The following is a 24,988-nucleotide window of genomic DNA, read 5'->3' on the forward strand; positions in this document are numbered from 1 at the left end:
AAATAAATTTCCCCCAGAAAATGCGACTTAAATATGTTTTTTTTCCTTCTTTATTGTGCGACTTATATTCCGAAAAATACGGTACTTACTTGTAATATGCACATATACATATTACAACATACATCTCCAGACTTGCAACAGAGGGGAAGGAGTGCGGGGCTACGATGGCTGGCTGCAGCTCCTCAGGCGCTGCCCATCCGTCCATCCCCCCTATAGGATTCGTGTCATGGGCGTTGGATGGGGTCGTGGGGTATGTGTGTGTGGCGTATATTTTTTGTGGACGCATGTGTGTGTGTGTAAGCCTGCCGCGTGTTCTGTGAGGAAGTCCGAGTTGATTATAAATGACATCAATTAGTTGCTGCTTGTTACAAATGTATCAGGAAGTGTAGATCTCTCCATCCTTTGAAAGGATCTTACTCGCTTTACTTTGACGGGGGGTTAATTTTGTTTATGGACTTAAAGGGGAACATTATCACAATTTCAGAAGGGTTAAAACCATTAAAAATCAGTTCCCAGTGACTTATTTTATTTTTCGAAGTTTTTTTCAAAATTTTACCCATCACGTAATATCCCTAAAAAAAGCTTCAAAGTGCCTGATTTTAACCATCGTTATATACACCTGTCCATTTTCCTGTGACGTCACATAGTGAAGCCAACACAAACAAACATGGCGGATAGAACAGCAAGCTATAGCGATATTAGCTCGGATTCAGACTCGGATTTCAGCGGCTTAAGCGATTCAACAGATTACGCATGTATTGAAATGGATGGTTGTAGTGTGGAGGCAGGTAGCGAAAACGAAATTGAAGAAGAAACTGAAGCTATTGAGCCATATCGGTTTGAACCGTATGCAAGCGAAACCGACGAAAACGACACGACAGCCAGCGACACGGGAGAAAGCGAGGACGAATTCGGCGATCGCCTTCTAACCAACGATTGATATGTGTTTGTTTGGCATTAAAGGAAACTAACAACTATGAACTAGGTTTACAGCATATGAAATACATTTGGCAACAACATGCACTTTGAGAGTGCAGACAGCCCAATTTTCATCAATTAATATATTCTCTAGACATACCCTCATCCGCTCTCTTTTCCTGAAAGCTGATCTGTCCAGTTTTGGAGTTGATGTCAGCAGGCCAGGGAAGCTAGGGTCGATATTCTTCTCTTGATCATCTTCGGTGGCATAAGGGACGGTGTGAGCCAAGACATCCAGGGGGTTTAGCTCGCTCGTCTGCGGGAACAAACTGCCGCCATTGCTTGCCGTGCTACCGAGGTCCTTTGTCCCTGAATTGCTCACACACTCCGGCAGATTCAATGGGGGTCTGGCGGCAGATTTCTTTGACTTTATCGTTGGAAATGCATCTGCTTTGAGTGTCGCAGGATATCCACACATTCTTGCCATCTCTGTCGTAGCATAGCTTTCGTCGGTAAAGTGTGCGGAACAAACGTCCAATTTCTTGCCACTTTCGCATCTTTGGGCCACTGGTGCAACTTGAATCCGTCCGTCCCTGTTCGTGTTGTTACACCCTCCGACAACACACCGACGAGGCATGATGTCTCCAAGGTACGGAAAACAGTCGAAAAAAACGGAAAATAACAGAGCTGATTTGACTCAGTGTTTGTAATGTGTTTGAGAAAATGGCGGATTGCTTCCCGATGTGACGTCATCGCTCCGAGAGCGAATAATAGAAAGGCGTTTAATTCGCCAAAATTCACCCATTTAGAGTTCGGAAATCGGTTAAAAAAATATATGGTCTTTTTTCTGCAACATCAAGGTATATGTTGACGCTTACATAGGTCTGGTGATAATGTTCCCCTTTAAAGGTTTGTGTGTACTAAATCAAGTGCAACCCCGATGGCACAAGCAAAGCGGATCTTGTTGTCCGGGTGGAAATCGGGAGAATTTCGGAAGAATGGTTGCCCCGGAAGATTTACGGGAGGGGCACTGAAATTCGGGAGTCTCCCGGGAAAATCAGGAGGGTTGGCAAGTATGGGTTAGGGTCAGGGTTAGAGGGTTAGGGTTATAATAAGGCTATGCCGAATAAGGCATTAATAAGTACTTAATAATGACTAGTTAAGAGCCAATATGTTACTAATTTGCATGTTAATAAGCAACTAATTAATGGAGAATATGTTCCTCATACTAAAGTGTTACCATGTTTTTTTTACTGGTGCACAAAATGAACCGTGCATGAACATCACCTTGTTCGAACAACGAAACAAACACAGTGCATAAACTCACAACAAATTACACTCCTGCAAACCAGTCTGCTGTTGTCGTATCCGTAATACGCCGATAGGGAGAAGTTTGTATTTACACGATGAGTCGGGTGTGTCTTGACCTCCGCCAAACCCCTGAGGCAGACTCACCGAACCCCTAGGGTTCCATCGAACCCAGGTTAAGAACCACTGCTTTTATATGCATAGAAAGTGATCATCAATGCAAACAACATCTACCATATACTGTATGCACACAACAAGCACCAATCATGTTGTTGTCATCCATTATAGTTATTCACTTAGCAGTCAGATGCTATTTACTAAATGACACGGCTATAATTCCGACTTTGATGTTAAATTTTACAGCTGTTTCTTTTCATTGAGGACCACATCACAGAGTTTGTGACAGTGAATCTATATTAGAATAAATGTATAATCTCCTCATAATAATAATAATAATAATATTGGATTAGATTTTATATCGCGCTTTTCTATTATTAGACACTCAAAGCGCTCACAGAGAAGTGGGAACCCATCATTCATTCACACCTGGTGGTGGTAAGCTACATTTGTAGCCACAGCTGCCCTGGGGTAGACTGACGGAAGCGAGGCTGCCAGTTTGCACCTACGGCCCCTCCGACCACCACCTATCAATCATTCACCAGTGAGCGGCACCGGGGGCAAGGGTGAGGTGTCCTGCCCAAGGACACAATGGCAGCGATTTTGGGTGTCAAGAGGCGAGGAGCGAACCTGCAACCCATAGGTTTCTGGCACGGCCGCTATACCGCCCCCTATTATGTATTATTACACAATTGCCTACCCATTTAATTATTGTATTTTTTTACCAGCAAGTTGATGACTTAATTATTTAATATTTATGATTTAATTTATTAATAATTTGATATGAAATCATAAATCAAGGTAATAAGCAGATACCTAAGATTTTTTGGCCGCGAAAAAAAATGCTTGAATAATCTGGTTACATGATCAGAAAATATGCAATCGCATCCAGTACATTTTTGAAGGAACAAATACATTTAGCAAGAAAGATGAAGGTTGTTTTTTTTAGACGCACAAAAATCAACATATTGTATTGGTTTTGAAAATGTAAAAAACATCCTTTAATTTTTCAGTGTACACCCACAATTTTCACATGTGGACACCCTTGACATAAACGAAGCCACTTTTCATAGAAATTACCCCTTTGGGTCTCAAATGTTATGTTGACAAGTACAGCGGGTATTGAACGTCACGGTTGGCTTAAGCAGGCAGTTTTAGTAATAAGTAATAACACGGTGGAGCAGGACTTGATGATGGGCTCAACGTAGATGGGTTGTTGACAGCAACACGAGGTTCCACTGTGTGTATATATTAGGGGTGTAACGGTACACAAAATGTTCGGTTCGGTACGTACCTCGGTTTAGAGGTCACGGTTCGGTTCATTTTCTGTACAGTAAGAAAACAACAAAATAGACATTTTTTGGTTATTTATTTACCAAATTTGTAAACAATGGCTTTATCCTTTTAACATTGGGAACACTATAATAATTCTGCCCACGTTAATCAACATTAAACTGCCTCAAGTTGTTGCTCAGATTAAATAAAATGACAAAACTTTTCTTCTACATATAAAAAGTGCAACATTAAACAGTTTCAAGTCAACTCATCATGCTTAATTTATTACAGCATTTGGGAAGCCTGTAGTTGATTTATTATGTAAATGTTATATTTTTGTGTGCTACAGTTTGTATGTGTAAAGTTAAAGTTAAGTTAAAGCAGGGGTGTCACTAGCTTTTAAGGACAGGGGGGGCTTTGCCCCCAGGAGATGCACAGGATGCGAGCGAACGTTACGCACGAGCACAAAACTTCACAAACGGCTAAAAAAGATTTAGAAATTATTCATTGTTATTATTATTTTTTTTTTTAAATGCACGGGATGAAATGAAATGCTCCCCGGGACGATGGCTTTTAACCATATATTTTCTTTTTCTTTTTATGTATTTATTCATTTTACATTTTATATTAAATGTCTTGGTTTTTCCTCCCTCTGAAAATCCTATTAAATGTTTAACAAGCCATCCTATAATAATAAAACAGCTATTAATGTAACAATACAATAAAACACATATATTTAATGATGTTTTTTTTTCATTATTTTAACAATAGGCTTATGTATATTACTTTATATAGATTCTACAAGAAACACAAAACTTAAAAAATAAATGATTTACAATTGCACACACAAGGTTTTGTGCAGCTTCACTCATTGTAAAGGAAGATAATGTGCTTCGTACACCTGCAGGACCGCAAGCAAGGTCGCAGAGAAAATGCGGGCTGGAATTTGAGTGATGTGGGCATTTTCTATATGAACAAGTGGAATGGATTGGACACTGACGCACGAAAGGGGCTCTCTACCTTACCCTACGAAGTGAGGGGAAACTGAGTGAATAATAACAGGTTATATGATTATTTATTTAAACTCATATTTGGGCCACTTTATAATGAATATGTCGGCATTTATTTGTAAAAAAACAACAACAAAAAAACAACAAATTATTTAGGGGGCCTTAAGAATATTTTAGGGGGGCTTGAGCCCCCCTAAAATAGGCCTAACAACACCAAAGAGTTAAAGTACCAATGATTGTCACACACACACTAGGTGTGGTGAAATTTGTCCTCTGCATTTGACCCATCCCCTTGATCACCCCCTGGGATGTGAGGGGAGCAGTGGGCAGCAGCGGCGCCGCGCCCGGGAATAATTGTTGGTGATTTAACCCCCAATTCCAACCCTTGATGCTGAGTGCCAAGCAGGGAAGAATGCTGGTCTGAGCTTTTAAACATAACCCGTTAACTGCTGCCAATCAAATGGTGAATAAGATACTCTTTAGGGTTCATATGTTTGTAAATCTGACTGTGATGAAGTCAGTGCCTCACCAGTCATGAACCTCACCGCCCGTCACTGGCAGGGACCCTGCAATTCAAAACTAAGCTGCTGCATTACTAATGATTAATGTAACTATAGCTGAAAAAATGGTACAATACTAATAGGAGAGACTATTCATCCCTGAACACCATGGACTTCATGTAGGCTTAATGATGCAGTTACATTATTATATCAACTATCAGAGACAGAAACTCTTCATTTAACATAATGTCCTTTTTTTGCTGCTTCAACACAGCTCAATCAACACAGAAAAAGGTAAAGTGAAATAACAGTCAGACAGGGCTTTGCTGTCCGTAACACACACACACACACGCACACACCTCAAAATGAGCTAACGTTACGCTAAAAGCGAATTAGCCTTCACCTCAAGCCAGGACTACGAGCGAGCTGAGCTGCCTTTTATATTTCTAGAAGGTCAACGGGCTCATAGTGATGTTACTAGTAGTTGACTGGGAGGTGTTTATTATCATTTGGGGAGAGTCCGCTGCCTGATGATTACCTGCTAAACGCTAAGCACTGACCACATGCGCTCTGAATATGCACTGCTGATTGGCTGTTACCGCTCTGTTTGTAACCAATCAGATGGTCGTGTGGGTTGGACAATGCTGGGTGCTGTGTAGAGTACAAAGACAGAAGCAGAAGGAAGCGGAGGCGGCTACTTAATATGTTCGTGTGGAAACTCGTTCGGTACACCTTTGAACCGAACCGAACCCCCCGTACCGAAACGGTTCAATACAAATACACGTACCGTTACACCCCTAATATATACACGTTCTTATATATATATATTCTATAAACATTTGGTTTGAAGGACCACCATGTGTCGCGAACATGAGACCTGTGTGCATATTTCCTCTGCTTGTTATTCATCCCTCCTTATCTACCTTCTGAAAATCAAGTCCCATGTTGCAAAAATTAACTGTTGGACTTCAAACAAACCTCATGAATAATCCTGCCGAATTAGAATTGATTATTGCATATACGGAGACAAGTTGGAGGTTGAGTTGTGTCGCATGTTGCATGCAATTAAAGTAGAAGAAATCTCTTTCTAATATTTTCTCACAAACGAGTACTGGGAGTGGGGGGGTGGGGGGGGGGGCAGATCCACAATTTTCATCAAAATCTTTCATTCATCATTCTGTTTGATGCTATAATGAAAGAGTGGAATGCACTCGGAGTAAAACCACTTCAGAAATTAAGTACTTCTTTAAGACGGGGGGTGTCTAAATTGTGGTTTGGGGGCCATATTTAGCCCACAGATTGGTTATTTATTGGGTTTTATGGGCGGAATAGAGGACATTCCATTGTCTCTGTATTAGATATATTCTAAAAGATTATTTGCTTTGTCAGCTATAGTGCAAAGATAATATGTTGTTTTGTTCATGTAACCGTATTTTATTTTTATAAATTGCACAAAATGTATTTTATCTGTATCTTCCTAAAAAAGTTTGGACCCCTCTGCTTTAAATATGTTCTCCAGTCACGTGACACACATGTGCATGTGGCTCAAACAAAGTTCATTAGATGCAGATGTTTTCACCACAGGCTTCATTGCGCTACAATTAAAAATAACAAAGAAACAGTCAAAAACAAAACCAACTTTGGCGTCATTTAACCCTTGTGTAATGTTCATATTGTTGTTACTCAGCCAGTGTTTGTGGGTCTGATGGACCCATTGCATTTTGTGAAATTTGTACGTGACTACTTAGGACCATTGAAAAAAAAAAAGTTGAAATGAAATATGACATGATGGTCAGAATACAGCACTACAGCTGTCCTCTTATAGGACGTTTCACCACTTAAATGTTAAATCCTGCATCTTCTGTGACATTACTGCAACTCCAACTACCATATATAGAAGGATGGACAATTCTGAATGTGAATCATACTTTAAGGTATTAATGTTTTATAATCAAGCTGTATGAAAATATCATCCTAAGGAACACTAAACCAGATTTAGTTTTTGGAAAAATATATTAGTTTTAACTAAGGATGGATACCATACAGAATCACAGGACTATTTATGCCAGGATAACACATGTTTCACTTTTCAAGAAAATTAATTTTCTATTTTACCAGCCGTAGTTTGGGGAAGTCCCAAGTATAAAAGAAGTCCCCCGCGAGAAGTCCCAAGTATAAAAAAAAATAAAAATAAAATAAAATAAAAAATATATATATTATTTTTTTCTGTCTTTTCTTATCCACTTTGTACCGCTTGCTACTCACAGTGTCTCCTAGCCGCTCGGGCAAATCATATATATATATATATATATATATATATATATATATATATATATATATATATATATATATGTATATATATATATATATATATATATATATATATATATATATATATATATATATACACAGCCCAGCCCCCGGCCAAATTTTTTTTAACCCAATGCGGCCCACAAGTCAAAAAGTTTGGGGACCTCTGCCCTAAAGGGACATGGGGGAAATTTATTTTTTTATAATTTTATTTTTATTTTATTTTTATTTTTTAGACATGTATCTCGTGCGCACGAGAAACTATCTCCAAACTTTTTATAAAGTTATAAAAAAATAAATGTATAGTTTTTTTTGTTTTTTTTAGACATGTATATAAGAAACTATCTTGTGCGCACGAGAAACTATCTCTAAACTTTTTATAAAGTTATAAAAAAATAAAAAATAAATGTATAGTTTTTTATTTATTTTTTATTTTTTATTTTTTTAGACATGTATATAAGAAACTATCTCATGCGCACGAGATAAATGTCTAAAAAAATAAAAATAAAAACAATTATCCATCCATTTTCTACCGCTTATTCCCTTTGGGGTCGCGGGGGGCGCTGGAGCCTATCTCAGCTACAATCGGGCGGAAGGCGGGGTACACCGTAGACAAGTCGCCACCTCATCGCAGGGCCAACACAGATAGACAGACAACATTCACACTCACATCCACACACTAGGGCCAATTTAGTGTTGCCAATCAACTTATCCCCAGGTGCATGTCTTTGGAAGTGGGAGGAAGCCGGAGTACCCGGAGGGAACCCACGCAGTCACGGGGAGAACATGCAAACTCCACACAGAAAGACCCCGAGCCCGGGATTGAACCCAAGACTACTCAGGACCTTCGTATTGTGAGGCAGATGCACTAACCCCTCTGCCACCGTGAAGCCCAAAAACAATTATTTAAAAAAAAATATTTCCCCTATGTCCCTTTCGGGGCTCCGTACATATTTAATTTGTGGGGGAAATTAAATTTTTTATAATTTTACTTTTTTTTTTTTTTTTTTTTTTTTGGACATGTATTTCGTGCGCATGAGAAACTTTTTATAAAGTTATAAAAAAATTAATGTATAATTTTTTTTAATTTTTTTTTTAGACATGTATATAAGAAACTATCTTGTGCGCACGAGATAAATGTTTAAAAAAATAAAAAATAAAAAAAATTATAAAAAAAAAAAATTCCCACATGTCCCTTTCGGGGCTTCGTACATATTTAATTTGTGGGGGAAATTAATTTTTTTATAATTTTACTTTTTTTTTTTTTTTTTAGACATGTATCTCGTGCGCATGAGAAACTTTTTAAAAAGTTATAAAAAAATAAATGTATAATTTTTTTATTTATTTTTTTTTCAGACATGTATGTAAGAAACTATCTCGTGTGCAAAAAAAAAAAATAATTCATTAAAAAAAATATTTCCCTCATGTCCCTTTAGGGGCTCTGTACATATTTCATTTGAACTTTTTTTTAATGGTCCTCCTTAGTTACGTAGAAATTTGTGTGAATTATGCAAAATTATTTAAATTTGGTCCCCATGAACCATATGAACTCTTTTTCCCCAGGGTCCCCAGTAAGAATGATCAGCACATTACTTCATCAATCCAGAGATTTAAAGACGTGTATGAGCTAACTGGGCAGTGGACATTTTACACCATTTTTTTTTTTTATGCCTCCACAACCTGTAGAATACGGAGGTCCCCACAAGTGATGATCAAAAACTTGGTCATTCCAAATTATAACCAGTGTGTGTGTGTGTGTGTGTGTGTGTGTGTCTCTCCCAGGGCAGACGAAGTTAGCGCCATCATGGCCCAACTCGAGAAGGCAAACCAGGTGAGTAAAATCTGAGTGAGATGTTCCTTCGTCGGGCCAATCACTGCCTGGCTTTAATGAAGACCCTCTCCCTGTCCCGTGTCCCCGACACCTTCCTCCCCTCCCTGAGTGTGTCAGCTGGCGCGAGCATGGCAGCCCTCATCAGAGGAGACTGCAGAGCGCGATTGATGCGAGTGTGCTGAGGTTCTTAGTTACCGCGTTCATTGCCTCCATTTCCTGCTGATTTTCTCTCTTCTTCTCCTCACTCGCATGTGATTGTTTCCTCATGGCGTTGTTCTCTGCCAGAAACTCCTCGATAACCGCTCTCAAAATGAATCGTTAATTAACAGGCGCGACAAAAGCAGTCTGTGGAATGCTCTCCCTGACCACCCGAGGGCACCACAGACTGTGGATGCTTTTAAAAAAGGTTTAAAAACCTTTTTTTTTTTTAAAAAGCCTTTTTTTTAGATATATGCATACTAGTTCTAGCTATTAGGCTGTTCTACTTTTTATTTTTTATTATCTTTTTATTATTATTATTATTATTTTTCCAATACACTGTGCACTTTGAGATTGTTTGCTCAATGTAAAGTGCTTTTTTACAAATAAAATCTATTATTATTATTATTAAAAGCAGGTGAACGGTTTGTTGAATAAAGTGGGCTGACTCAACTAGCTGCCTCAGCAGAACGCTCACACCGAACCTTCCTTGATTACTTTCACCTTTTATTAGATTGTCATCATCAAATGAATGTAACTTGGAGCACGATCCGTTTTCAACCATGTTTTGGCAGAGAGCAGAAATGGCCCAGCAGGAGGTGGAGAGGCTAAAGGAGCAGTTAGCCAGCGGCCCTCACCCAGCAGAGGGCACTAGCAAGGTAAGGGTTACCCTTTTTTTTAATATATCCATAGAACTACACTGCAAAAAGTCATTGTTCAAAAACAACAGAAAAAAATACAAAAATGAGGGGTATTTTATTTGAACTAAGCAAAATGATCTGCCAATAGAACAAGAAAATTTGGCTTGTCAAGACTTTCCAAAACAAGTAAAATTAGATAACTTCAATGAACCCAAAAATACCTTAAAATAAGTATATTGTCACTAATAACAAGTGCACTTTTCTTGGTAGAAAAAAAAAAAAGAGACCTTTTTGCTCAATATGTTGAAAAATATTCTTAAATTAAGTAAACGCCATTATGTTGACATAATGATATGCGCTCGGCATTACATTTCTTGAAACCAGCAAACTTATACTAAAAACTAGTTTATTGTTCTTAATGGAAAGGCAGCAAGGCAACCGCTTGTTACTCTCGGGGTCTCCTAGTCGCTCAGGCACATCATACGGTCTAAAAATGCATTTTTCCATCGATAACATGACATCATCGCGCCAAGTGCGTGCTCTTTCAGTCAATTAGTGCGCATATATACAGCCCGGCCCTCGGCCAAAATCTTTTTAATTGTAATTTTGAGGAATTTATCTGAATGTGCATGAACTAGTTCTGTTCAAAATTGTTTGAAATGTTAAATGTTGAAATATTAACTGTCAGTTTACTGTACTGTGCCAACTGTACTACTATATGAGTACGTATTTTCTATTGTTTCATTGAAAATAAAACAGCAAAGTCCATTTGGCTGTCATCCGTTTTAATTATGAGACACAATTGTGTCAAAGTCATGATTTGTTTTTTTCATGCTTGAAATAAGAAATTATTACTTTAAAAAAAAGTAGTTTTATACTTGTGAGTGTTGATGACACAGCTTTGCAACAGTTGATATTCTAGTTTCAAGCATGTTTTACTCAATATAGGTCATAACATCTCAGCAACAAGCTGTAATATCTTACTGAGATCATTTAGGACCAAAACATTTAAAACAAGTAAAACACTCTAACATAAAATCTGCTTAGTGAGAAGAATTATCTTATCAGACAGAAAATAAGCAAATATCACCCTTATTTGAGATATTTCATCTTACTTAGATTTCAGTTTTTGCAATGTAGAACTACCGTATTTTCCAGACTACAAGCCAGATCAGTACATAAGAAGAAGAAAAAACTTGACTTTAAGCTGCAAATATATACTGTTATGTTGAGAAATTATATATTTAAATAGAATATGATTGGCAACACTAAATTGTCCCTAGTGTGTGAATGTGAGTGTGAATGTTGTCTGTCTATCTGTGTTGGCCCTGCGATGAGGTGGTGACTTGTCCAGGGTGTACCCCGCCTTCCGCCCGATTATAGCTGAGATAGGCTCCAGCGCCCCCCGCGACCCCGAAGGGATTAAGCGGTAGAAAATGGATGGATGGATGGATTTTGTAAATGTTTATTTACATACCATAATTTTTCCCAAATGTTGCCTGTAACACGGCAGTAAAACGGCTGATCAAACAAAACAGAAAAGTAATTGATGGCTTTATTCATCCTTTATGAAATGAAGAAGATGTTTTTATGAATTGATTAACGTGGACCCCGACTTAAACAAGTTGAGAAACTTATTGGGGTGTTACCATTTAGTGGTCAATTGTACGGAATATGTACTGTACTGTGCATTCTACTAATTAAAGTCTCAATCAATCAATCAATCAATCTCCTTCAAGATGTTATCAGGATTTTTTTTTACTTGTAATTTGTAAACACTTTGACTTGAACAATTTCTTGATTTCTTTGCTTAATCTTTTTTTTTATAATTTAGCCGTTAGCGAAGAAAAATCCATGCATTAGCCGCACCTTTGCATAAACCGCAGGGTGCAAAGCTTGGGGGAAAAAAGTAGCGATTTACCATGAATTGATTAACGTGGATCCCGACTTAAACAAGTTGAAAAACTTATTGGGGTGATACCATTTAGTGGTCAATTGTACGGAATATGTACTGTACTGTGTAAACTACTAATAAAAGTTTCAATCAGTCAATCAATCAAAACCTTGCAAGATAATTAACCAGTGTGAGAACTTTGATCAGAAAAGTTTCCTTCTCCCACCTCCACCCTGCCAGGAGAGCAGTGAGAAGGGTGAGGTGTCGCCCTCCGAACTGGAGACCACGCTTCTCGCTAAAGATCGTGAAATCATTCGTCTTCTTGAAAACGTTCAGCGGCTGCAGTTCACCCTGCAGGAGGTTCAAGAGAACTCGGCCAATCAGATCATAGAGCTGGAGCGGCAGCTGGCCTACAAGACCGAAGCTATCGAGGTACGTGGTTCCGACACATTCAACTGTAATCAAATGTTTGTCCTTTGGATGACTTTTTACATTTAATGCAATAAAAACGTGTTTTCTTTGGTTTTGCCATTGCAGAGATTAGAAGCCAAATTGAGATGTCAAATGGATTATGAAGAGATAAAAACTGAACTCAGGTGACCATTAGTTTTGGAACCAACATGTACAAACCCGGTTTCCATATGAGTTGGGAAATTGTGTTAGATGTAAATATAAACGGAATACAATGATTTGCAAATCCTTTTCAACCCATATTCAGTTGAATGCACTACAAAGACAACATATTTGATGTTCAAACTCATAAACTTTATTTATTTTTTTGCAAATAATAATTAACTTAGAATTTCATGGCTGCAACACGTGCCAAAGTAGTTGGGAAAGGGCATGTTCACCACTGTGTTACATGGACTTTCCTTTTAACAACACTCAGTAAACGTTTGGGAACTGAGGAGACACATTTTTGAAGCTTCTCAGGTGGAATTCTTTCCCATTCTTGCTTGATGTACAGCTTAAGTTGTTCAACAGTCCGGGGGTCTCCGTTGTGGTATTTTAGGCTTCATAATGCGCCACACATTTTCAATGGGAGACAGGTCTGGACTACAGGCAGGCCAGTCTAGTACTCGCACTCTTTTACTATGAAGCCACGTTGATGTAACACGTGGCTTGGCATTGTCTCGCTGAAATAAGCAGGGGCGTCCATGGTAACGTTGCTTGGATGGCAACATATGTTGCTCCAAAACCTGTATGTACCTTTCAGCATTAATGGTGCCTTCACAGATGTGTAAGTTACCCATGTCTTGGGCACTAATACACCCCCATACCATCACAGATGCTGGCTTTTCAACTTTGCGCCTATAACAATCCGGATGGTTCTTTTCCTCTTCGGTCCGGAGGACACGACGTCCACAGTTTCCAAAAACAATTTGAAATGTGGACTCGTCAGACCACAGAACACTTTTCCACTTTGTATCAGTCCGTCTTAGATGAGCTCAGGCCCAGCGAAGCCGACGGCGTTTCTGGGTGTTGTTGATAAACGGTTTTCGCCTTGCATAGGAGAGTTTTAACTTGCACTTACAGATGTAGCAACTAACTGTAGTTAGTGACAGTGGGTTTCTGAAGTGTTCCTGAGCCCATGTGGTGATATCCTTTACACACTGATGTCGCTTGTTGATGCAGTACAGCCTGAGGGATCGAAGGTCACGGGCTTAGCTGCTTACGTGCAGTGATTTCTCCAGATTATCTGAACCCTTTGATGATATTACGGACCGTAGATGGTGAAATCCCTAAATTCCTTGCAATAGCTGGTTGAGAAAGGTTTTTCTTAAACTGTTCAACAATTTGCTCAGGCATTTGTTGACAAAGTGGTGACCCTCGCCCCATCCTTGTTTGTGAATGACTGAGCATTTCATGGAATCTACTTTTATCCCCAATCATGGCACCCACCTGTTCCCAATTTGCCTGTTCACCTGTGGGATGTTCCAAATAAGTGTTTGATGAGCATTCCTCAACTTTATCAGTATTTATTGCCACCTTTCCCAACTTCTTTGTCACGTGTTGCTGGCATCAAATTCTAAAGTTAATGATTATTTGCAAAAAAAAAAAAAATGTTTATGAGTTTGAACATCAAATATGTTGTCTTTGTAGCATATTCAACTGAATATGGGTTGAAAATGATTTGCAAATCATTGTATTCCGTTTATACTTACATCTAACTCAATTTCCCAACTCATATGGAAACGGGGTTTGTATTTTACTGATTTGAATGTAGGTCAATCAATTGTCTACGTCTTTACCCACAGTATCCTAAAAGTCATGAAACTGGCCTCTGTGAATGGCAGCTCATCCCAGGTACATTTGTATTTTCTTCCTCGTCTTCTGCTGCCAATCATGGTCAGGATGTCCACAGCTCCAGTAGTCCATTTCATCTAAACGCGTTTAACTCTGTGTTTGGATGTCTAGGACTCTACCAAGACCACGGATGTGCTTTTACTGGATAAGGAGGAATTTATTCCATCTCACAAATACCTGTTGGATAAGGCCCACATTTTGCACAGCACTGGTAAAATAGCTCTCATTTTTTTGTACAGTATATATTATTTGATATGTTTACATTGTACAGGCGAGAACAGAACGTGATATATTTATCTATTGATTGATGAGTTAAGCAATTACATGCAAACAACACACAAGAACAGCAAACATGTGGTTAAATAATTATACCACATGTTTTATTTTTGCTGTTCTTATTGCTGTTCACATGCCATATATTTTTTTTATTGAATTTATTATTTCTTTATGGCATTAACACTTTGTTTTGGGACCATGCTTAGAATCCCACACAATATCCAATCCAATCCACTTTATTTATATAGCACATTTAAACAACAAGAATGTTTCCAATTTCAGAAGGGTTAAAACCATTAAAAATCAGTTCCCAGTGGCTTATTTTATTTTTCGAAGTTTTTTTCAAAATTTTACCCATCACGCAATATCCCTAAAAAAAAGCTTCAAAGTGCCTGATTTTAACCATCGTTATATACACCCGTCCATTTTCCATGGCGGATAGAACAGCAAGGTATAGCGACATTAGCTCGGATTCAGACTCGGATTTCAGCGGTTTAACACTGTCTGATAAGATAATTACTAACAACTATGAACTAGGTTTACAGCATATGAAATACATTTGGCAACAACATGCACTTTGAGAGTGCAGACAGCCCATTTCAGGCGCGCTAAGAACATATATTTTTCCACGATTTCAGCACTCAGGTTAACCATACCTAAATAGACACAAAATACTGCATTACATAAGACTACCCGAATGTACACGAATGATTGAAAAAAAACAACATGTTTTTAAGCTAAATTACTGGTAAACACAGTTTATGTCAGGAGTTGTAGGACACGAACCCCAAGATGCAGAGAAGGCGGAAGGCATTGTGCGAGAAAACATGATTTAATTAAACACTAAGGCAAAACAACAAACAAAAGGGTAACAACAAAAGGCGCGCACAAGGCGGAGAACAAACTTGGTTATGAACTAAAATAGCACAGAGGCTAACTTTGGACAAGAAACAAAAACACTTACTGTGACACGAAGGAACTAGGACATGAGCAGAGTGAAACAAAAGTAGACAGAGCTACAACGACAAGGGTTAAGACAGGTAGTAATGACGATGACAATGACAATAATCCAGCACTGACTGGAGGGGAAGGCAGGTTTAAATAGCAGCTGGCTGATTGACACCAGGTGTGGCCAGGTGCCAATCAGCCACAGCTGAGGGGAAGCAGCACTCAGGGAGACAATCAGGAATAGAAGACAAAATAAAAAGCGCTGACAGAAAACTAAGACAAACGCAGAGAAAAAACTAAAACACAGTCAAACTGTCAGGGACAAGCCTGACAGTTTATGTATACCGTATTTTCCGCACCATAAGGCGCCCTGGGTTATAAGCCGCGCCTTCAATGAACGGCATATTTCAAAACTTTGTCCACCTATAAGCCGCCCCGTGTTGTAAGCCGCATCTAACTGCGCTAAAGGAATGTCAAAAAAACAGTCAAATAGGTCAGTCAAACTTTAATAATATATTAAAACCAGCGTGATGTGGGCGCGCATGGAATCGTATATCAACATGGACGAAGCTGCGTGAAAAAAGCCACCCGGCCTCTTCGCGTAAACTTAAACTTACCTTAACCACTCGCTCATCTTTTCTTCATCCATCCCTTCGAGTTAGCTTTTATGATGACGCCGGCTGGAAAGGTCTCTTTTGGCAAGGTCTTCCTTTTGAATATCACCATGGGTGGAAGTTTCTGGCCATTAGCATGGCAAGCTAGAACCACAGTGAAGGATGACTTCTCATTCCCTGTGGTGCGAATATTCACCGTACGTGCTCCCGTTGTATCCACAGTGCGGTTCACAGGAATATCAGTTGCTGTGAAATAGTAATCCGTGTGCGGATGGAGAGATTGCGTCTTTTCATGAACCGGATCCCTGTCGTTTAGTAGGAGCCATTTTGTGGTCTTTACAGATGTAAACACACAAAGGAAATGAACGTACGGTAATATCCGCACGCTTTTTCTTCTTCTACGCGGGCGGGTGGTTGCTTACAGTAGAAGAAGAAGCGCTTCCTGTTCTATGGGGGCGGGTGCTTACCTTGGCGGTTGCTTGCGTAGAAGAAGAAGCGCTTCCTGTTCTACCGGGAAAAAAGATGGCGGCTGTTTACCGTAGTTACGAGACCGAAACTTTATGAAAATGAATCTTAATATTTATCCATATATAAAGCGCACCGGGTTATAAGGCGCACTGTCAGCTTTTGAGAAAATTTGTGGTTTTTAGGTGCGCCTTATAGTGCGGAAAATACGGTAATAATTTACGTAAAAACCGCGAGTAATGAATAAAGTTTTCATCAATTAATATATTCTGTAGACATACCCTCATCCGCTCTCTTTTCCTGAAAGCTGATCTGTCCAGTTTTGGAGTTGGTGTCAGCATCTGCTTTGAGTGTCGCAGGATATCCACACATTCTTGCCATCTCTGTCGTAGCATAGCTTTCGTCGGTAAAGTGTGCGGAACAAACGACTGACCATTTCGTCGGCTTTCCCCACAGCCTCATATTTTGAACAAATTTCGTCCAATTTCTTGCCACTTTGGCATCTTTGGGCTACTGGTGCAACTTGAATCCGTCCCTGTTCGTGTTGTTACACCCTCCGACAACACACCGACGAAAGTGAGAAAATGGCGGATTGATTCCCGATGTGACGTCACGAATAATAGAAAGGCGTCTAATTCGCCAAAATTCACCCATTTAGAGTTCGGAAATCGGTTAAAAAAATATATGGTCTTTTTTCTGCAACATCAAGGTATATATTGATGCTTACATAGGTCTGGTGATAATGTTCCCCTTTAAAAACAATATTAAAAACAATATTATGCTCCACCAATGACTGAATAAAAACAAAAAATAAATAAATATAAAACCAATATAAAAATAAATATGATTAAAAACTATTTTAAAGGGTAAAACCAATTAAAACAGTAAATAGAAAACAAAATTTATATATATAAAAAAAAAAAAAACAGAGGACAGAGGACCACACAACTCACATAGTGTTAAAAGCCAAAGAATAAAAGTGGGTCTTAAGACGAGACTTATAACACTCCACTATATATACCCTTCTTGATACTTTGTACATGTCACATTGTTTTGAAAAAGTGTGACAATTTAGAAACATATTTGAAAAAAGTCCATGTCTTGAAGTATTTTCTAGAGATGTCCGATAATATCGGACTGTCGGATATTATCGGCCGATAATTGCTTTAAAATGTAATATGGGAAATTATCGGTATCGGTTTCAAAAAGTAAAATGTAGGACTTTTTAAAACGCCGCTGTGCGGAGTGGTACACGGACATAGGGAGAAGTACAGAACAGTTGCGTCTCACAGTCATACTTGCCAACCCTCCCGATTTTCCCGGGAGACTCCCGAATTTCAGTGCCCCTCCCGAAAATCTCCCGGGGCAACCATTCTCCCGATTTCCACCCAGACAACAATATTGGAGGCGTGCCTTAAAGGCACTGCCTTTGTGTGCCGACCCAATCACATAATATCTACGGCTTTTCACATTGACAAGTTAATGCAAGGCATACTTGGTCAACAGCCATACAGGTCACACTGAGGGTGGCCGTATAAACAACTTTAACACTGTTACAAATATGCGCCACACTGTGAACCCACGCCAAACAAGAATGACAAAGATATTTCGGGAGAACATCCGCACCGTAACACAACATAATCAGTATGTTAATAATGACTGAATTAATTAATTAATTACATATTACAAAACTGTTGTATACTAATTCATAGATGTTATTTTATTATATAAAAAGGTCAGTAAATGATTCTATATATTTGTAAACGCTTTGAAGTGGGAAAGGGGTAGGATTAAATGAGCTTTGCTTCTTCCTACTCCTTTTCGGGCATGATGTAAAATGAAATGATATGAAATTGTGTAATGTATTATGATGTAAGTGTGTTCATGTTCGAAATAAACTAAAGAAAGATAGAAAGAAACACAACAGAACAAATACCCAGAACCCCTTGCAGCACTAACTCTTCCGGGACGCTCAACCCCGCCCACCTCAACCTCTTTATGCTCTCTCAGGGAGAGCATGTCCCAAATTCCAAGCTGCTGTTGTGAGGCATGTTAAAAAAAAAAAAGCACTTTGTGACTTCAATAATAAAAATGGCAGTGCTATGTTGGCATTTTTTTCCATAACTTGAGTTGATTTATTTTGGAAAACCTTGTTACATTGTTTAATGCATCCAGCGGGGCATCACAACAAAATTAGGCATAATAATGTGTTAATTCCACGACTGTATATATCGATATCGGTTGATATCGGAATCGGTAATTAAGAGTTGGACAATATCGTCAAAAAAGCCATTATCGGACAACTCTAGTAATAATTATTAATTAATATTTACTTATATAAGAATTTAAAAAAAACTGTACTATATATTACAGTACTATGGTAACACTTTATTATGGGGAACATATTCTAAGTAACAAAGACTTAATTTAGAGTTATTTGGACACTAGGGGAAGATATAAGGGTTAGGGTTAGGGTTACTAATAAGCAATAATTCTGAGGTTATTGAGGGAAGACTCTTAGTTAATGGCTTACTGGTTGTATAATAAGGCCATGCAGAATAAGGCATTAATAAGTACTTAATAATGACTAATTAAGAGCCAATATGTTACTAATTTGCATGTTAATAAGCAACTAATTAATGGTGAATATGTTCCCCATGTCATGACTGGGTCCTGGGATTTAATTTTTCTAGAAGGCAACGGAAAGTTGGCTCGGGCGAGACGGGAATGTGAGAACATATTTATTTAATTTTATCCAAAAAAAAACGAAAAGCGACTTGGCTATGAAAACAAATACTTGCACAAAGGCAGAAACTATGAACAACAAAAAAAACACTAACTGTGGCATTAATAAACAAAACTTACTTGGCATGGACAAAAGGAGCAGCGTGAACGATGGACATGAAAAAAGTGTCAGAAATGTGCAGAGCATAAATGTGGGATGTCACCAGAAAGACAAACTGAAAACAATGAACTTAAATACTACAGACATGATTAACGAAAACAGGTGCGTGACTCAAAACGTGAAACAGGTGCGTGACGTGACAGGTGAAAACTAATGGGTTGCTATGGTGACAAACAAGAGTGCACAATGAGTCCAAACGTGGAACAGGTGAAACTAATGGGTAATCATGGAAACAAGACAAGGGAGTGAAAAGCCAGAAACTAAAGAGTCCAATAACTAAACAAAACATGACTAAAACAAAACATGATTACACAGACATGACACCCCATACTAAAGTGTTACCAGTACTATATATACTGTATGTCCGAGCAAAGCAGAACATGTCATTTTCTAATCGTAGATGATGACCGCTCTGAGGATGGAGGCAGAGAAACAGGCAGGCCACCCGGGTCCACCTCCTCGTCATCTCAGGTGAACGGCCGCACCTCGCTGAGTCCTGGTCCTCCAACATTGGACGGCTTCTCCTCCGGCCACGACCTCCCTCGTCCCTTCTCTGTGTCGCCGTGCTCTGGTGACCGACTGTCGGCCGACCACCTCCTCCACAAGCATCTCCTCTCCCCGCATTTGAAAAAAGAGAGCCACATGGCCTTCCCCACTGCGCTGTACGCAGCCAAGGTGGCCCTCATGTCCAGCACGCAAGGATCAGGCGGTAGCGACACAGGCCTGCTCAGCGACCAGTCAGAGAGTGGCGGCTCCAGTACTGCCGGGGATGACGAGCAGATAGACACGGCAGAGATTGCCTTCCAGGTGAAGGAACAGCTACTCAAACATAACATCGGCCAACGTGTGTTTGGCCACTATGTGCTGGGCCTCTCCCAAGGCTCAGTCAGCGAGATCCTGGCCAGACCTAAACCTTGGAGGAAGCTGACTGTCAAAGGCAAAGAACCCTTCATTAAGATGAAACAGTTTCTCTCTGATGAGCAGAACATTCTGGCGCTTAGGACCATCCAAGTCCGTCAGCGAGGTAAGTGGAAAACACACACATAGGGATGATGTTCGAAAACGGTTCTATATATATATATATATATATATATATATATATATATATATATATATATATATATATATATATATATATATATATATATATATATATATATATATAGTGACGTGCAGTCACTAGAAGCAGCCTCACCTGCCATCATGGAAAGAAAAAAAATGTAAAAAGAAAAAAAAAATTAAATTGTTATATGTATCCAGTCATTATACTATAAAGTTATTTTCCATTTAACTTCACCAGTTTTAGATTATTTTTATTCAAAATCGCTGAATTTTCACATTTGCCGTTCAAATACTGAGAAGAGAGAGACGGTGCGGTGAACAGCAGCCAGTTGAGGCACGTCACTCAGTGCCTCAACATGGATTGTGGACTCGGCTAACTGCTGGCCTGCTGTGCAGTGAGACCGTATTGCTATATGAATTATATTATACATTTCCATAGTTTAGCTAGCTGAGGTATATAATGTACAGTGTATTTTGTCAACAACTGTATGTGTGTAAAGTATTTCTTGTGCTGAGCGATCATAAAACGGCTGCAAAAGACGCACGGCTGAGGCTCCAGTAACCCCGCCTCCTGCACCCCCGCCGTAGAATTGTTATATCAACTAAAGCCCACACTTAAACTTTCCACATGCAAGATTGAATCTATTTAAAAAAGTTATTTCATAAGAAGCCAAAAAGTGCAAAAACAATAATGTTCGTGTTGGAGGAGTTGTGAATGACTGCAGGGCCACAACATTAGGTACACTTGCAGACTGCAGGTGTATCTAATTCACAACTCCTCCAACACGAACATTATTGTTTTTGCACTTTTTGGCTTCTTATTAAATAACTTTTGTAACCTATTTTCATGGGCTTTCCTCTTTGTGATGTTAAGTTCCTGTTATGCGCTGTTATACAGTATATGCCTTGAGCTCTTATTTTGAAGGCGCTAAGAGCGGAAGTGATGACACGGAGTGGAGCGGACGTTTTTGAAAGAAGGTAAATAAAGTGGTCCTCGTGTAAACTGGAGCCTCCGTGTTTGTTATTTTGTAGTTTCATACAGTATAGGCGACATTTATAAACCCTCGGTTACACTTTTTTAAATAGATTCAATCTTGCACGTGGAAAGTTTAAGTGAGGGCTTTAGTTGCGGCGCATGGACTTAATTTACAAGTAAAGGTAAGACCATAATAACGTTTTTTTTTAATTAAATGTGCTTTTTTGTGTGCTACAGTTTGTATGTGTAAAGTTAAAGTTAAGTTAAAGTACCAATGATTGTCACACACACACTAGGTGTAATGAAATGTGTCGTCTGCATTTGACCCATCTCCTTGTTCACCCCCTGGGAGGTGAGGGGAGCAGTGGGCAGCAGCGGCGCCGCGCCTGGGAATCATTTTTGGTGATTTAACCCCCAATTCACGACCCTTGATGCTGGGTGCCAAGCAGGGAAGAATGCTGGTATGAGCTTTTAAACATAACCCGTTAACTGCTGCCAATCAAATGGTGAATAAGATACTCTTTAGGGTTCATATGTTTGTAAGTCTGACTGTGATGAAGTCAGTGCCTCACCAGCCATCAACCTCACCGCACGTCACTGATATATATGTATGTATGTGTATATATATATATATATATATATATATATATATATATATATATATATATATATATGTATATGTATGTATATATATATATATACATATATATATATATACATATATATATATATACATATATATATATATATATATACATACATATATATATATATATATATATATATATATATATAGTTAACATGTTAAAGGTGTTTGATAAATATACAAACATGTTTAACACAAGAATATAAGTTGGTATTTTACCTTATTCTGCTGACTTGCATTGATTTGAATCAGACAGTATTCACAATAGTGCTGATAAGTTCCACAACTTCCAATTTACACAGTGGAGGGAAACAAGTCCTCCTCTCCTTCCAAACCCACTTGAAATTGGTTGGTTTTTAGCTTCTTATTTGTCTACCCTGTAGACTCCTTTTTATACCCTAAATACATTGTAGTTAGCTCTGTAGCTTGTATGGGATAGTTTTCTGAGACCCTTATTTTGTTAGCACGAGCAGAATGAAGCAGCACTTTCTGCTGTGTTTGATAGCAGAACTAAACTGTGCAAATGGTCTTTACACTTTTGAGGGCCAGTACAGAGAGCTGCCTATGTTCCTGCCCGTCTTCTGTTTTCTTTATACTGAGATCCTCGGGTGACCTTAATGTTAATCAAGTGACGTCATAGTGAAGATTGACGATCGGTAATCTTTTGGTCTATTTTTTTTAATGCCTTGCGATCGACCAACACACCCTCCGCGATTGACCGGTAGCTCGCGATCGACCGAATTGGCACCCCTGGTACAGAATATCATAAGAAAGCAGAATAATCTAAATATAAAATATACAGTAATAAGGTCACCACATGTCAACAAAATGTAAAAAGTCTAATTTTGGTTGGATTTCTGTTATGTCGGCTGACTGCATGAGCGTCTATATCAGGCCTGGGCAATTATTTTGATTGGGGGGGGCCAAGTTTAGAGAAAAAAATGTGTCTGGGGGCCAGTATATCTATTTTTAGGAACACTAATACAAAACCTCACAATATTGTCTGATTGAATGCTAAAAACTTTATGACAGACCGCCTTAATAAAAGGAATGGAATTTTACAATTTTTTACTGAATGAGACACCCAGAATGTACATGAAAATAAAGAATGTTGGATTTACAGTATTAACTATGAAGGATAAAACACTGAATATTGACAACATATGAACGTCACACCCCTTCTCCATCCACATATTTTACAATCAAAAAAATATGAACGCTAAGGGTAAAAAACAAACAAAAAACACCTACAATTTGATATATCTGATATATCACAACGATTTAGAACTTTGTTGTAAAAATCTCCTTCCGCGTCTGTCCCTGACACCCACATTTCAGGCTCTGGAAACACTCTGTGGAAACGCTCCCCACCCACACTGCTTGGTGCTTCGTCTGAGCTGCTGTGACGTAGATTACCATAGTAACTAATTAGATGACCATAGTAACTAATTAGATTACCATTGTAACTAATTAGATTACCATTGTAACTAGTTTCAAGTTTCAAGTTTTAGTTTATTCACAATACCATATAACAATTACAATAGTAGTGAATATCATCATTTAAAGATGTTGGTACGTGAAAGGGTCCCCCAAATAAGCTAGAAGAAGCTTTTGACAGGGGGTCCAGGGGACAGTATATTCATGGAATGATGAAACATGGTAGCAAGCACAACAACAAAAAACAAAAAACAAACAAAAAAAACAACGCTATATGATAAACACAAGATAACAGTACTAAAGCAAGCATACACATACATACATACATTCATTCAACCATGCAAAACCCAACAGTAGTCTACCCCACATGAGGCATTAAAGATAGGTGGTTAATAGGTAAGTTTTCAGTTTCTTTTTGAAGTTGGAGAATGGATACAGCATCTTGAGGATCTCATTAAGCCGGTTCCAAATCTTTGGTCCCCTGCATACAACACTTCGAGCGGTACAATCCAGTAAACGATGTTTCCCTGATATCAGATCTAAGTTACGAGTGTTGTGGGCATGCTGGGGATGGTAGATAGGAACCAAGCTACAGAGCCTAAGATTCAGCCTGTAAATGACTTGATAGGTTAAACAAGCATTTTGATAAATATTGAACTCTGTCAGTCTTAAGAGATGATAATCATGGAATAGATGTCGAGTGGGGGCATTAAACTTGGACCATGACAGGGCCCGTATGATTTTCTTTTGCATGGATTCTAATTTGTGAAGGTAGGTAGGGACGGTGTTACACCAGATGACATTACAGTAGTTTACATGTGGTTCAAAGAGAGTTTTATATAGGGTGAGTAGAGCATAAAGATGAAGATAATGACGAAGGTGAAAGAACAGGCCAACATATTTGGATAATTTGTTTAACAGATGGCTAATGTGACATTTGAAATTGAGGTATTCGTCAATGATGACCCCCAGGAATTTTGTGGAGTACACTCTCTGTATTTCCTGCCCATTGATGTTGATATGGCAGTGCTCAGTATTTGTCCGGTTTTTATTAGAACGAAATAGAATACAATTTGTTTTATTTACATTAAGTGAGAGCTTATTGCATTTGAACCAGGAATCCACTTTCACAAGCTCTGAATTGACAGTTACTTGTATATCATGCAAAAGTGCAGATTCCAACCATTGAAATACTTTTATACGTTTGTAGTTCAAGACTTATGGTCATGAGAAAACATCACTGCACATCATAATGGCAGCTACAGTTTCCATCTTAAAGATCTAAAAAAAATTATTTGGGAATGTCCGGCGGGCCAGATTGAAAAGCTTAACGGGCCTTAGTTTGCCCAG

The 24,988-nt window shown here is 38.7% G+C and overlaps 1 protein-coding gene across 2 annotated transcripts in view; it reads left to right on the forward strand.

Annotated features, from left to right (window-relative positions):
* Positions 1-24,988, forward strand: part of LOC133623060 (homeobox protein cut-like 2) — a 329,715-nt gene that overhangs the window by 283,022 nt on the left and 21,705 nt on the right. For both annotated transcript variants that reach the window (XM_061985993.2, XM_061985992.2), the window contains exons 9-15: positions 9,221-9,269; positions 10,043-10,126; positions 12,243-12,434; positions 12,540-12,598; positions 14,261-14,309; positions 14,421-14,520; positions 19,918-20,541. In XM_061985993.2, the coding sequence (XP_061841977.1) occupies positions 9,221-9,269; positions 10,043-10,126; positions 12,243-12,434; positions 12,540-12,598; positions 14,261-14,309; positions 14,421-14,520; positions 19,918-20,541 (1,157 nt within the window). The remainder of the gene's footprint in view (positions 1-9,220; positions 9,270-10,042; positions 10,127-12,242; positions 12,435-12,539; positions 12,599-14,260; positions 14,310-14,420; positions 14,521-19,917; positions 20,542-24,988) is intronic.

The sequence above is a fragment of the Nerophis lumbriciformis genome, linkage group LG12 (assembly GCF_033978685.3).
Source record: "Nerophis lumbriciformis linkage group LG12, RoL_Nlum_v2.1, whole genome shotgun sequence".
Taxonomy (NCBI): Eukaryota; Metazoa; Chordata; class Actinopteri; order Syngnathiformes; family Syngnathidae; genus Nerophis; species Nerophis lumbriciformis.